At 36.8% G+C, this 16,710-nt stretch overlaps 2 protein-coding genes across 3 annotated transcripts in view; one reads left to right on the forward strand and one right to left on the reverse strand.

Moving 5' to 3' along the window:
* LOC106874002 (mitochondrial inner membrane protease subunit 2) overlaps positions 1–16,710 on the forward strand; it is a 423,321-nt gene that overhangs the window by 17,312 nt on the left and 389,299 nt on the right. Inside the window, exon 3 of the mRNA XM_052967466.1 lies at positions 8,110–8,213. Coding sequence (XP_052823426.1) covers positions 8,110–8,213 — 104 coding nt within the window. The remainder of the gene's footprint in view (positions 1–8,109; positions 8,214–16,710) is intronic.
* LOC106879667 (leucine-rich repeat neuronal protein 1) overlaps positions 13,435–16,710 on the reverse strand; it is a 67,681-nt gene continuing 64,405 nt past the window's right edge. For both annotated transcript variants that reach the window (XM_014929336.2, XM_014929337.2), the window contains exon 2: positions 13,435–15,957. In XM_014929336.2, coding sequence (XP_014784822.1) covers positions 13,662–15,815 — 2,154 coding nt within the window. In that variant the 5' untranslated portion in view covers positions 15,816–15,957 and the 3' untranslated portion in view covers positions 13,435–13,661. The remainder of the gene's footprint in view (positions 15,958–16,710) is intronic.

Raw genomic sequence — 16,710 nt, forward strand, 5'->3', positions numbered from 1 at the left:
AAAAAAAAAAAAGAAAAAAAAGAAAAACTATCAAAATACATATATACATACATATTTATAAATACTACACACATACAAAAAACAAATCTGTTAATTGAAAATATGAGAAGAAAAAATAATTAATTTATATAATGACACGAATGGGATTGGCTGTCTTTTTATTTTGACAATTGTTATGTTTGATTAATTCTTTGTTAAGTACCCAACTCTCTCTTCCTTTCTCTTTCACACTCTTTCTCACTCACACCTTCTCTTACTCTCTTTCCCTCTGTGTACCACACTTTCACTTTCGCTGTCTCCCCCCCCCCGTCTCTCACTTTCATACTCTCTCCTTCTCTCTCTCTCTCTCTCTGTCTCACTGTAAGATGTTTTATTCTGCCATCAGTTATTGCACACACTTTTAGTCTTTGTAGCTCTACCATAAGATATCTCTTAACTCTATTAATCTGTATAGACACTATTGGTCTTCACAACTCTGCTATTAATTCTTCCATGTACTTGGCTCTCCTCTATCTGTCCTTTATAATCCCTTAAAGTATTTCTCTTCTATCAGCTCCCTCTAAATCCATATTCTATTTTTTTTGTTAATTAACATCATCATCATTGTCACCATCCTTATTGCTATCATCGTTGTAATCACCATTATAACATGCATGCTTTTCATTGCGTGCATAAATCAGATGGAATTCACTGAAGCAGATTTTCTGTGGCTGGATGCCCTTCCTGCTACTAACCTTCATGTGTTTCCTCATTGCCAGATATATTTTAATGGAAGACTAGAAACAAACAGCACCGCTTGTATGACAATGATTCACGTTTACAGCAACTGTGTGATCTCAAGACAAAGAGACACAGATGCACACATAGCGAGACATGCATGCACGCACACACACACATTGAGCTTTTTTTAGTTTCTGTCTACCAAATTTATTAACAAGACTTTGGTTGGCCTGAAGCTATATTAGAAAACACTTGCCAAAAGTGTTACACAGTGGGAGATGGATCTAAAGCCATGTGGCTGGGAAGCAAATTTCATAACCATATGTCCAATTCTTCTTCCCTAGAGCATTGATCCCCTCATCCATCAAATTACCTCCTCACGTTTCCTCTGTTTTTTTCCTGCTGACATCAAACATGATCTATTCAAGTTGAGCAAAAACCCGAAAGGATGAAAGCTAAGTCGACCTCGGAATTTGAACTCAGAACGTAAAGACAGACGAAATACCGCTGAGCATTTCGCCCGGTACAATTCTCTAGCTCAGAAGCTCCTGTCAAACCATCTAACCCATGTTAGCATGGAGAAAGAGACATTAAACGATGATGATGATGATGATGATTGCTTCTCAATATTGAATGTTTTTATTTGCAGAGCAAATATGTCACATTTAATTAACAAAGCAAAAGAAATTCAAAGATTAAAAAATCCTATCCTATAATCTGGAAATTTGGAGAAATCTTGAAAAAGGAATAATCAAAGAGATGATGTAGTAATAATAGAACAGCATATTGCTGGTGCAGAAATTCTTCATTGCAAAAAGAAATATAAAGATAATACTGCTGGAATTCAAAACATTGCCCATGAATATCGAAATTATGAAATACTGGATAATTTAAGAGGCATTCATCATAATTTGACTTTTTAGAATGTTTCTCTTTTCCTCTAATTTCAGATAATGTTAACTCATTACTGCATTTTTCTTTTTTCTGACTCTGTTTAAAACAACTTAGGTGTGTTTACACTGTAAGAATTTTTAATTCTTTTTAGAAACTTTAATAAATATGAAATAAATTGTTCTTTTCTTTTTAACAGTGGAACTCAAAAAATAAGAAGTTATAAATAATAGCATGTAAAATATTGGGTTAAAAATCCCCTTGTAGGGAAAAAGATGAAGGCTGCTCCTAGGACTCAAACCTACATCTTCTGTGAACATGACAGATTTGCTACCATTATACAAAGCAACTCTTTGAATTTTCTCTATCTGTTTTAGAAGCTTGCATGTTGTTTACATCATAAGAATTTAAATTTTTTTTATTGTATTAGAGATCACTGCTGTTGTTGCTCAATGTTAGCTGATGTTACTATTTAAGTTAACCCTTTCATTACCAACCCGGCTGAAACCGGCTCTGGCTCTGTAGTACAAATGTCTTGTTTTCATAAGTTTTGAATTAAAATCTTCCACCAAACCTTAGTCACAATTTATGTTCCTAACACTAGTTCAATGATAACTAAGTTATTTTACTAAATTCTTTGTTATATTCAAAGTAATTGAAAGAAACACAGAGCATCTCAAAATAAATACAGTAACAAAAGGGTTAATGCCAGTACTGGTCACTTGTACAAGTAGTTAGTATTGATTGCTGTTGTGTTAATAAATGGTGTTTGATGGCCGTTGTTGCTGTATTAGTTAGTAGCCATTGGTGGCCAGTGCTACTGTTCATTTAAAATAAATAATAAACAGCTAACTGTAAATATACAGGTTTTTCCAACTGATAACATTTTATGTTAAAAAAAGATTAACCCTTTTGTGACCAGAGTTCTAATGAAATACACTGATTATGTGTTTCAATTAATTTTGAAAATAATCAATAATTTGGATTTAGTAAACTAATTAACTTTGTTATTATTAAGTTGATGTTTGAAATATAACCATATGGTTTTCAGATAAAATTATAATGGAATATTATAATTTAAATTTGAATACTTTAAAACCAGTAATTTTGTATCGTAGAACCAGGGAAGGTCTCAGGTGAGTTGGTATGCTTCCAAAAAGCCAAATATATCTCTGATCACTTTTTTAAATCACTAAAAAATACCAAGTTACTGAGTAATATCGTGTTTGAGGAGATTTGCAAAGCACATACACTTCACAAGTTAACCTTTCTATTACAATATTTCTATTGAAATACATTGCCTTTGTTTCAATTAATTCCAAAAATAATGAATTTCGTAACATAACTTGTTATTAAGCTAGTGTTTAGAACAAAAGTTCATACAAAATTTTGATGGAGGGATTTTTTAAAAAAAGATAAAATTAAAACAAAAATTTTGCATCATGGAACCAGAGGTGCTCTCTCATAAAGGTTAATGAGGATCTAGTGAAATGCAATTTTAGATTTAGCAAAGCTGCTGACCTTGCAGTGGATAAGAATCAATGATGATAGTGGATTGGCCAGTATTGAGTGCATGGCATCTCTTACACTGTGTACTATTGCTTACGAAAATGGAAGAGGTTAGTGCTCAATACTGATAGCAGTGGCTGCTGTGGTTGGTCAGTACTGGTTGAATCTGCTTTATTATTTAGTGATCAATACTGGCTGTAGTTCTTTTGTTAGTTAGTGGACTGTATTGACCACAGCTGCTGCTGTTGTATATTCAGGCTGGAGATGTCCTCCATCAAAATAACTCCACTTATGATTCTCTTACATTTGGTTATAGTTTTTTGTTAAACCAAATGTTTTGTAAATTTGGTCTGAAACCACAATCTTATGATTTTGAGTCCAACACCCTAATCACTTAGCCATGTGCCTCCACGTTACTTTAGTCCACTCAGCTGGTAAAAGTAAGTAATGCTGTGATAGACCAGCATCCAGTCAAGGGAGGAATATATATTCCAGAGAAACCAGAAAACTGGCCCTATTTAGATTAATGTGGTCTAATCTAAATTCTTTCATGGAATTTACTGGTTCCCTAGTAGTTCAGTGCAGTGTAATGGTATATGGATATAGGGGTGGTTGTTGTTGTACAATTTTAGGTCAGTTTTAATCTAACAGTCACATGGTATGCAGTTAGTAATTGGCTGAATGATAAAGTATAACTCACAAAGGTATCTTCCCAATTATACCATGTCTCTACCTACCTGAGGACTATACTGCATACTCTAACATTCAGGGAGGAATTGTTCGGAGTGCAATGTGATAATCTGGATGTGTTGTATTCCCTTCATTGTCTCTGTAGATGCTGGTGGTGCTACAGCAGTTGTAGGCAAAGTGGACTTAGTCAGAACATGATGCATACTGTTCACTTGCACTTATTGTTAGTGGTGTGTATTCTAGCACAGCGTTTGGGATGAGTGAGTCTATTGATGTTGCATCTATTTTGTGTACATGCTTACTTTATGTTTATCTGAACTGAGAGATAAGGGGGATGGTATTGTACTGGTGTGGTGGTATAGAAGTGCACTAGTTATATGATCATACAGTGGAACAATGATATTGTGACACAGTGGTAAGATGTGGTGAGATGGTATTCTAGTTGTATGATGGTGTACTATTGTATGGTAGAACAAAGATGTGATAAGGTAGTTGTGTACTGATACACTAGTCTGTTGTGGTGATAGAGTGGTGTGGTAATACAATGTGGGATGTACAGTATGGTGACAGACTATGAATATGTAGTAGTGTAGTACGGTGGTATATTGGTGTCATGATTATTGTTGTTTCACTCTAAATCAACCCTGATCAAGCTGACTTTTGATAAAAGACATTCCGTCCATGACCACTGACCAAGAGTATTATTCATCCTCTTATATAGAGTAGAGGTATAGAAGATATGCTACATATAAACATCTTAGGAGTATGTTTATATACATACATAGGCAATTCATCAATGATGAAATGTTGGGAGTCACATCAGAAGTCAGTCTGCTGGTTTCTGTTCTCAGTTGCTCTGCTCCAGATGTGGGCAGGACAGTCTTAGGAACACTATAGGGCCCATGGGGAACTCAATGTACTTGGCCCTGTCGTATTTATTTATTGACAGCATGCCACAACAACAAACATAGTTTTAATCTAGCATTGGGCCCCTAGACCCATGACTTCTCCCTATCCTCCCTGGCAACTCCCCAATGTGCCTGGGTGTGGATATCAATGTTCAGTTTCTTCATGTTATATTAGCTACATCCATGTCTCTTAGTCAGTCCCTACCTTATTTTCTACTACCACTAGGCAACTATGAGTGGTGTATTTGTCTTGGTAACTGAGTTTCTTCCATTCTTTGGATGTTCCCAAGCTAGCTTAGGTCTCATTAAACTAATATCCTTTCCATGCTTGGAAGCTTGGTTTTTCTCTTGGATGGGAGTGTTCTTGATCTCATCTTTCTATTTCATGTTTACGATCTGACTTGGGTATTTCATCAGGAATACATGCAATTCTTTGTATGTTTTTGCAGTGTATCATCCATACCTCTGATCTGTATAACAGGGTGGATAATATTATTGCTCAGTATACTACTCAGTGAATGCATGTTGTTTAGTGGTTAGGGTATTCGGCTCACAATTGTAAGGTCATGAGTTCAATTCCTGGTGGCTCATTGAGTCCTTGAGCAAGACACTGTATTTCACTTTGCTCCAGTCCCACTCAGCTGGCAAAAATGAGTAGTACCTGTAATTCAGAGGGGACATTCTGTGTCGTGCTGTGTTAAGGGTATGCATGTCTGTGGAGTACTCTGCCACTTGCACATTAATTTCATGAGATCAGATCAACTGGAACCTTCATTACCATAACCGGCTGAAAGCCGAAACATACTACACAGTTCACATGGGCTGATATATGTTTGTTGTTCTACAGTTGCTCTCTGAACCGTTCGAATTCCAAGCTGACCTTACTCTTCCTGTAGTCTAATCTATCACTTAGCTCACCATCATTAATGATTGTATTGGGTTGTCTGCAAAGTTTGTGCTGATTTTTAAAGGAAAGAAAAAGGTCAATAAATACTTGCGATTACATTTTTAATTAACCATATATAAACCATTTTGTTGCACAATGCATCTCCATCTTTCCTTTAACTTGAAAATACCCTCTTCCCAGAATTGAGGTGGTTTCATGGCAAATAAGTCGAAAGGTAAGCTACTATAAATCGGCACGAACTTTCCGGACAACCCAATATTTCCCAGAGAGGTAAAGTGGTTTGTTTCTACCAGCTCCTTCCCTTTGATAATGGTGAACTCACTTGGCTGAGAAATAACAATTTCCATTCTACCAAATGTTCACTTTCAAGCTGAAATTTGAGCTTGAACCATCAAAAGCATACACCAAGCATTTGGTAATATGGGTACAATTACCAGCAAACTATTGTCTTTTTCAATATTTCTGTGGTCTTAGTCTTAGCTTCAAGGTGTAAACTTCATATAGGTTAACATCTTATCTTGTCCTACATGTCTACAACTTTAGTTGATTTGTTGAATGACTTCCTGACCATTGTTTTTTAGGGATATATTTAGAACTCCATTATCAAGTCTGCCTTTTCCTTATTTAAGGTGGTAAAGTTTTAGTTGAGAGAAATTTGGCTGCTATTTCTAGCAGTTTGTACAATTACATGGAGGCTCTCACATTGGCTCAAATGATGTTATAATATATTCAATATCATGTCAAATTGTAATAGTTTGGATACTACCCTGTAGTGTTTACCCTTCTCCATTCTTGTAGTACTTCTATTTCTTTTCCTTATCATCCTTGCACCACTCTTCTATTACTCTTGTTTGATCTATTACTCATCCTCCCCCATTTTAGTCCTATTCTTCTTTTGGGTTACCTCTGTACATTTTCTGTGTTAGCCATCTTCTGCTCCTATTTTTATCTTGTTACCCATTTGTGCATGTATACTTCTGTTTGTATTCAATATTACCCCTGTTTCTCTCCTTTGGCGTTATCCTTGTTTCTCACTTGTATAAATCCTGTTCCTTTCCTATTCTACTGCCATTTGTTAGGAGAAGAACATGGATAAGACTGTGTTACACCTGTTCCGCTGATTAACTCCTTTATTTTTAAACCCCTTTCCTTATTCTTCTGCTTACCCCCCTTTTTTTTTTGCTGCTTCCTCTCTAATCTTTTGCTGTGTTCCTTCTAAACCTCTCTGTATTATCCCTGTTTCTGATTGCATTAATCCTATTCTTGTGGAGGCGCAATGGCCCAGTGGTTAGGGCAGCGGACTCGCGGTCATAGGATCGTGGTTTCGATTCCCAGACCGGGCGTTGTGAGTGTTTATTGAGCGAAAACACCTAAAGCTCCACGAGTCTCCGGCAAGAGATGGTGGCGAACCCTGCTGTACTCTTCCACCACAACTTTCTCTCACTCTTACTTCCTGTTTCTGTTGTGCCTGTAATTCAAAGGGTCAGCCTTGTCACACTGTGTCATGCTGAATATCTCCGAGAACTACGTTAAGGGTACACTTGTCTGTGGAGTGCCCAGCCACTTGCACGTTAATTTCACGAGCAGGCTGTTCCGTTGATCAGATCAACTGGAACCCTCGACGTCGTAAGTGACGGAGTGCTAACAACAACAATCCTATTCTCCACACATTTTACTCTTGGTCCTATCTGTATTAATTGTTTCTCGCCCATGTTACTTCTGTTCTTGTCCTGTAATAATTCTATTCCTCACATGTGTTTTTTCTACTCTTCTTATGTGTCACTGTTGTCCTTTTTCTGGTTTTCCATTCAGCCCTGTTGCATTACTCTGGCTATTTATATGTATTGCCTCTGTTCCACTCCTGTGTTACCCTGTCTTTCTCAGTGTTCCTATTTTTTCCACTTCTATGTTACCTTTGCTCAATTACCTTGTTACCCTTGCCCCACTTATGTATTAGGCTTGTTCCTCTCCTATGTGAAATTGCTCTACTTTTGTGTTACTCTTTGCTCCACTCTTGTGTTACCTTTACTTCTTCCCTGTTAGTCTTGCCTCATTCCTGTTACCTTTGCCCTGCCCATATGTTACTCTTTACTCCACTCCTCTTACCCTTGCTCCACTCGTGTTAACTTGCTTCACTCATGTGTTATTCTTGAATCACTCCTATTAACCTTGCTCCACTTATGTGTTACCCTACTCCACTCATGTTACTGTTGCACCACTCCTGCTACTCTTGCTCCTCTCCAGTGTTACTCTTTACTCCACTCTTGTTACCCTTACTCAATTCCCATGTTTCTCATTGCTCCACTTTTGTGTTATCCTTTGTCCTCCTTTTATGTTACTCTTTGTTCCACTCCTGTTCTTACCCTTTTCCTGTTTACACTTGAATCCCTTCTGTATTATTTCTTTTTTTCTTTTATATTATCCTCATTTCACTTGCCCATCATCTGTTTTCTGTTCCTGCAATCACCCCATTTCTACTTACAGCCTGCCTTAAACCCAGAAGGTCAAAGAACCTCTGACTATGTCTTTCTCAACAAATGGAAAGCTAAGAACCATCACTACATCCGTGGAGAAGTGGTCTCACTAATGTAAGTTGATACTTTCTTATGACTTCTCTTTCATACAAGTTCTATCATAGCTTAATTGACATTATAACTTTCATGTAATAAATTAGTGTGTCTTGACATATATTAACTGATGTCATAACATGTACTGTATCCTAATTATCCTAATTCATGTTAAAATATTTTCTGTGCCATAATTGATGCTTTGACACCTGTTATACTTTAACTAATGTCAGAACACTCACCATGATGTCAGAACACTTGCCATGTCTCAACTAATGTTATAATATCTATTATATCATGACTGATGTATTAATATCTATCATATTTTATCTGTTGTCATAACTTTTATTATTTTATATTGGCTATCATAGCACTGACCACAACTCAACTGATGTCATATTACACACCATATCATAACTGATGTCATGACATTTTATCTGCTGTCATAACATCTATATGTCTTAACCAATGTCATAAAGTCTACTCTATCATAACTGATGTCTTGGTATTTATAAAATTTTGGAGGGTGCCATAAACATTGTCATTTCATAAATGATGTTATACACTAAATTATAAATGCTATAATATCTAGTATATCGTAACACATATAATGCCTGTCATGTCACAATTGTTGGCATAACACATTGTAACTGATATAATACCTTTTTTTCAGACCTGTATTGTAACTGATATCCTACCATTTATCTATCACAATTACTATTTTAATACCCATCATATTGTAACAGTTGTTATAACTTTTTCATGTCATAACTGATATCATAATACCTGCCATGTTATAACTTATGTAAGTGGTATAATATCTGGTGTGCTTCAGCATCTGTCAATTTAGCCATGTTATAACTAACTGATCTAATGTGGTGATTGTTTATCACCATCATCATTGTCATTGTCACAGTCAGCATCATCATCATCACTACCACCACCACCACCATCATCATTTGTCTGTTCACTGTGTTGACATGGGTTTGATAGGTCATTATAGTTTGAGTCCTTATTGTGAGTTACTGCTTCCACAGATGGGTTGGAGGATCATATCTTGCCTGTATGTTTAATTTTTGGTTTAGTTTAATATCTGGATGCTACTCCTGTTACCACCCACTTTATTGAATGTACTTGGTGTATTTTATCATGGCACCAGCATTAGAGAGGTTATCATGTCTTTGACAAGACACGACTAAAGGGTTTTCTGGATTCTATAGTCTCTCCATGTTGGGGGCATTTTATTGTGACTCCAACACCAGTGAGATTACCTCGTACCCTGAAAGACATGAGTCCACATAACTCTTTGTCACTGTTCTAAGCAATGAGATCATAGTGTGGGTAAAGATGATGATTGCTGAAGTTTGAGAAAGAGGTGTGTGTATGAAGCAGGAAAATAAAATGATTGAGCTGAATGATAGAAAAAGAGACTGAAATGGGAAAAACAGTAATGAGAGAGAGAGAGAGAGAGAAACTAATGGAAGCTACATGGTTGCTGGTAAAAGAGATAGTGAGTGATAGATTGTCATGGAAATGGGTAAAGGTAAGAGAGTGTGATGGATATCAACATGAGTGACCTTGGGAGAGAAAGTGGGAATGGTAGCTAGCAGTATATATAGAGAGAGTGTGTGTGTAATGGGTAGTCAGAATAATGGTGGTAAGGGAATAATATCACCCGAGAGAGTGACCTGAGGGAAGGGGAATGATGACAAGCATTACAGGAGGGTAAATGACAAGATGTATTGGATACTAACAGAGATAATGTAATCTTTTGTTACTCAGGTAGAAAGATGAGAGAGAGAGAGAGAGACAAGTAGTGAGATATGGATGGTGGTAGAGGAGATTGCATATGAATAGATCTAAAATTTTCCTTCATTACAGGTGACATAGCACAGTGAACAAGAGGGTGGATGATAAATGGAAAGATATTGAATAGCAGAAAGGGTAGAAGATGAAGACTTATAGAATCGGCAAAAGGTCTTAGTACAGATCTATATATATCCTCATCTTCTTGACCAATGCTGCAATATCTGCTTCTTGCAGCATATACAATGTCTACCATGCTATAATTGATGTCATAACATTTACTATTCTGTAATGCAGTGTTAAATTATCCGATATGTTGTGACTGATGTCATAATCTCGCTTCTATCACAACTGATATCATAATGTCTTTCATACTGAACTGATATCATTGCATTTATCATATTATAACCAATATCATAATTTTTACTGTTTTAACACATGAATATGATGAGCCAATGAGAGAGCCTGTGTAGTCATGTGACATGATAGAAATGGTAAAAAATTTTCCTCAGATTGTACCTCTATCAGCGTTAAAAAAAAAAAAAAGAAGAAATATCAAGGACACATTAGATAATTTAGTTATGGATAACCAAAAGGGTTGGTGGTCACAAGTGGAACATCTTTGATCATAGATCTGCTCAACAAAAACAACAAACATGATGACAAGCACTAAATATACATACATCTTGTATTAAAACGTAAGTCATATATTCTGCTCTCTTATGACAATACAAGCTGGTTATTAATACTGTTGAAATGGCATCTTTGGCAATAAGATTATTAACTTCATTATGATCTTTTATCTTTTACATGTTTCAGTAATTAGATTGTGGCCATGCTGGGGCATTGCCTTAAGGAATTTTCAGTTGAATGAATCAACACAAGTACTTATTTTTTGTTAAGCTTGGTACTTATTCTATTGGTCTCTTTTGCTGAACCACTGACTTACAGGGGATGTAAATACACCAACACTGGTTGTCAAGTGGTAGTGGAAGACACACACACACACACACACACACAACAGGCTTCTTTCAGTTTTCATCAACCAACTGCACTCACAAGGCTTTGGTCAGCTTGAAGCTATAGTAGAAACACTTGCCCAAGGTGTCACAGTGGGACTGAACTCAGAACTATGTGGTTGGGAAGTAAGCTTTTTGCCACACAGCCATGCCTGCGCCAATGATATAAATATAAGTCATTGGAGTCTCGAATAAAATGCATTGTGATATTGATCCTGGCTCCTTGCATTCTGATTTCAAATCCTGCCAAGGTCAACTTAGTCTTTCGTCTATCAGGGCTTCATTGAAAAAAAGAAGAAAAAAGAATCAATTCTAGAGTAGTGGATTGGGGGAACTCTTGGAGTGTCCACCAGGATGCCTTATGGTATTTGTTCCATCTGTTTGCATCATGAATTCAAATCCCATAGTAGCTTATGGGGTTGCTAGATTTACTCTGCTATCTGGTTTAATATTTACAAACTAGCTTTTGAATCTTCTGTTGAGGAGTTTACTCTCGTGCAAATATTCAGGGCTGGTCCCTGGTTTGAAGATTCCTTCTTGCTTTCTCTTCACCCATTTTAAAGGTCCTGAAAAGGGCCGTGAGCACTGTTTTCCTTCCTAATTGATAAAAAAACAGTCCACTTGGGCATGGCTGTGCGATTAAGAAGCTCGCTTTGCAACTCTGTGGTTTCAGGTTCAGTCCCACTGCACAGCACCTTGGGCAAGTGTCTTCTACTATAGCTCTAACCAATGTTTGTGAGTGAATTTGGTGGATGGAAACTGTGTGAAACCCTGCCTTATATACATATTTGTGTGTATATGTCTTTGTATTAATGTTTGTCTCCCCACCACTTGACAATCAATGTTGGTTTGTTTACATCCCTGTAACTTAACAGTTTGGCACAAGAGACCAACAAAGTAAGTACCAGACTTAAAAATAAAAATAAATTTTGGGGTTGATTAGTTCAACTAAATCCTTCAAGTTGGTGCCCCAGCATAGCTACAATCTTGTGACTGAAACAAGTGAAAGATAACAGTTAGAGATATTGTTTAAGATATTGTTTAAGATGCCAGCTGACTAGTATTCAAATATTAACACTGGCATTTAAGATAAAAAGCTTACCAATGTTTTGGTGACCATCATATTTGTTAAGTTGTTAGCACATTTATGTTTAGGTGAAGGTGTGTGGCTAAGTGGTTAGGGTATGCGGCTCACAATCATAAGGTCATGAGTTCGAAAACCAGTGGGGCATTGTGTCCTTGAACAAAATGCTTTATTTCACATTGCTGCAGTCCACTCAGCTGGTAAGAATGAGTAGTACCTGTAATTCAAGGGGCCAGCCTTGTCACATTCTTTGTCACACTGAATTTCCCTGAGGACCATGTTAAGGGTACACGTGTCTGTGGAGTGCTCAGCCACTTGCACATTAATTTCATGAGCAGGCTGTTCTGTTGATTGGATCAACTGGAACCCTTGTCATCATAACTGATGCAGTGCTAGTTTCGGTTGTCAGCATTGCAGTGTTTGGCCCTTTAATATTCAAACTGGCCATATCAGGCCCAAATATTCTACCTATTTTATGTTCAAATTGACCAGATCATGGCCTCTCACACCTACCCTACAATGTGATTCTAAAAATATACAATTACATCATCAAAATCTCAAAGCTACAAGATAATGCATGATTAACTCAAAACAATATGAATAACGAAGCATTACATTTGACAGAGTAATATGAATACTAAAGGGTTAAGTTTCCAGTACACTGATGTTTAATTTGTCAATACATTCGTGTTTAAACATAAACATATATCACAGCACTGATAACATAATGTTTAGGTAGATTGTCAGTACACTTCTCGTGGATGTTGACTCCAAATCGAGAACAAATTTCCCTCTAGGCTGTACGAGATAACATTGCACATGTCAGCTCTGAGACAGCGCACAGTCCTGTGTCCCACATAAATTCACAAACATATGTCACGTGGGCCTGACCACTAGGCTTGAACCTCCCCAATGGGTTACAGAAAAAAGTGCAGTGACAGTACACTAGTATCTAAATTGTTAGCACACTGGTGGTTACATTGTAAGCACTTTGTTGTCACAGTTATTAGTTCACTAGTGTTTAGGTTATCAACATATTGTGTTTAGATTCTCAATTGACCAGTGTTTAAGTAGGCATAACTTTAAGTGTTTAAGAAGCCAGTACACTTGTGTTTAGGTCATCAGGACTGGTCTCTAGTTTATTGGCATGCTAATGTTTAGGTTGTCGAGACACAATATTTAGGTTATCAATTGACCAGTATTTAAGTAGTTATAATATTAGCATTCAACTTGTCAGCATGCTAACATTTAGGCTATCATCTAACATCTCAGATGCTAACTTGAGATAAAAAAAAAAGGAATGTACAACTGCTAGAAAAAAGATCCAAGAAGATTTAGAAGAAAATCTTTATTCATATATATATATTTTTTTATCAGATGAAGAAATAGTTTGGTACATGTATTTAGTTACATAGATTGCTTTTTATGGGACATTACAAACAAAACACATTTTATTATTGCCTTGATTTATAGCTTTGCATTGAAGGTTTTGGAAAATTTGGTGCGTTCTTTAGAAAATTTCACATGGAGTTTTATGAACTTTGGGAAATTTTGAAATGGTCAAGCTTGAGAATGTGAGATGAGAGATGTCCTTGATGAACAGATTGGTGTGCTGGGAGGATGGTAAAGATTTTCCAGAGGAATATGGGACAGAGGCTCCATTCTGTCATGACCGAATGGTTCTTCATATTCTTTTCTTTTCCGGAAGCGCTTGGCAACTGCAATGAAGCAGATGACTGTAAGTGTGACACTAATTGCCACAATAATTCCCATCACCACCTTGACATCTACAATTTTGGTAATACCAGATTTATCTCCTTCAAGTTTTGTCGTTACATTTATACAATGAAGTTTTAACAGTTCTGAGTTGATTTGGTATAAAATACACAACTCATACATGGTATGTGGCTTCAGTCCTGTTATTGTGCAACGATGCATGCGTGATTTCAGGTAAATAACATTGTACTCGCTGTCTTTGACACTTTCCTTGTAGTGGATTTGATATTTGTCCAGTAGCATGAGTGACTCACTTCCATTGAGAATGATTGTGATGTACGTATTGGAAGTCTTGCCAGTTATAATGTTTAGCCGACCTGACAGGACTTCAACTGACGCAGATCTTGTGTCATTACCCTTGATATTTTCCGCAACACATTTGTAACTCCCTGAATTGTTGAGACGTGCAAATCGGACGTAGTATAGACCATTATTGATTTCAGCTTGTTTTTCCGGATTAGTTTGGTTCTTTTTGGCTCCTTTGCCCACTAACCAATGGATTTGCGGCAGGGGTACACCGATGGCTAAACATTCTAGTGAAATCGGTTCCCCTATAGAAGTTTCAAAGTGTTTTGGAAATGAAGGAAGTGTTGTCGGAGGACAGGATTCTGGGATTTCATTCATACGGATCTCACTCAGCAGTGTTTTGTTGTTTGAGAAATCACAGATGATTTTGTTAGCATCGTGGAACTGTATTCTGCTTTTGTTACCAGTGCTAGCTAGTTCCTTTATGATCCAGTGGATATTACAGTCACACCTCAGTGGGTTGTGATACAAGTGAATGTTAGTGCAATTTGGAAGGCTTGCTTTTAGCGTGTAAGGTAGTGCCCACAACTTGTTATTGTGCAGATAGAGTTTCTGGAGATTCGGCACCTGGCTGAAGGCATTTGGATGGATGAAGAGCAAATTTTTATTATCATGCATTTGCAGGATAGTCAGTTTTGGCAGGTGGTGGAATGAATTGTTTTGAATACTTTTCAGAAGGGGTAAAAAACTTAGTGATAGCTCACTTATGTTGAGATGGTGAAATTCCTCTGACTTTACCGTTTCAAAAGAGTTTGCATCTAATATCAAAATATCCAGGCTGGGCAAAAATCTTATCTCCTGTGAAGGGATATTAGTAAGTCGGTTATTGGACAGATTTAACACACACAGTTTACTCAACCCTCGGAAAGCATTTACTTCTATCACTCTGATTTGGTTGCCAGTTAAATTAAGGGTTGAAAGAAGTGGCAACTCTCTGAATAGATCATCGGTCAGCTTTCTCAGATCATTCTTTGATAAAAGGAGCTCACTAACAGATTTGATTCTCTGAAACCAGTCAGGGTTCACTGATGTTAATCCGTTACCATCTAAATTTAAGACTTGAAGATTGTTCAGTCCTCCAAATGCATCTTTTTCAATTAAATGCAGCCGGTTATAAGACAAGTCTAATACCCTCAGGTTTTTCAGTCCTGTGAAAGCACCATCCTGCAAAGTTTTTAATAAATTATTATGTAAATTTAATTCTTCAAGTAATCCATAAAGGAAGAACTGCCAGTGACTGTTAAATTTACTAATCTGGCTGGAGGAGAGATCAAGAATTTTCAGATTTTTCAGGTGAGGTAATTCTTGGACAATTTTAAATTTGTTTTTGGACAATAGAAAAGCTTGTGCTAAGTTATTGGAGATATTTGGCATTGAAACCAAATTGATGTTACTGCAGTTAATTGTTTTTAGATTCTTATAGTTGGCATAAGAAACCACATCACATGTGCAGTTTATTGCACAATGTGTTGTCCATGGACTTCTTAGTGGATTATCTCGGATTGGCTGCGGATTGGGTGCCAGCACTTGGTTGCTGGTAATGTTGTCTCTATTGCTCGTAATTCCATGGACAGAATTGATAATGGTAATGAGTGAAAGCACACCTAACAGACTGTATACAGGTGACCTCATTCTTCATTCTATGCTGACTTGAATTGAATGATAAAACCATAAATCGGACAGTGTTGCATGCTGCTACTCTTTGGATTACTGCTTCACACCAGGCGAGAGATTTTCTCTTGTGCAGCCATCATCTCTTGTAACCATAGAATATCTGTAATAAACACAAATAACAGAAATCAGTAAAGAAATATAGATTTACACTGATATAAATATTTAATACCTTGTACACTATATACCCCATATACAACATACACTCAACTGAATCTTTCAAACAACATTCACATAATCCAATACTCTTTTCTAGTAACTGTATCCAAGACTTGAGTTATCCAATATATTGAATATATATTTTTCAGTGTAGAGAGATTTGGCTGTTATATTTAGCAAGTTGAGCAATGCATTTGCAAAAAACATATCCCATAAGGCAACATAAAACACAAACCCAATAACACACAGTAAAAGCCAACCTGAGAGAAACCAGAGATAACTTCAAACACTACACCAATACCACATAACCGAATGAAACACACATGTACACACATGGAAAAAATAAAATAATAATAATAAAACAAACCCCGGTTCCGGGTTCAGTCCCACTGCGTGGCACCTTTGGCAAGTGCTTTCTACTATAGCCTTGGGCCAACCAAAGCCTTGTGAGTGGATTTGGTAGATGGAAACTGAAAGAACCGTTGTATGTATGTATATATATATATATATGTATGTATTTGTGTGTCTGTGTTTGTCACCCCACCATCACTTGACAACTGATGTTGGTGTGTTTACGTCCCCGTAACTTAGTGGTTCGGCAAAAGAGACCAATAGCATAAGTACTAGGCTTACAAAGAATAAGTCCTGGGGTCAATTTGTTTGACTGGTACAGTCATGGGCAAACTGTGGCCTATGG

This window comes from Octopus bimaculoides, chromosome 4 (genome assembly GCF_001194135.2).
Source record: "Octopus bimaculoides isolate UCB-OBI-ISO-001 chromosome 4, ASM119413v2, whole genome shotgun sequence".
NCBI classification, from domain to species: Eukaryota; Metazoa; Mollusca; class Cephalopoda; order Octopoda; family Octopodidae; genus Octopus; species Octopus bimaculoides.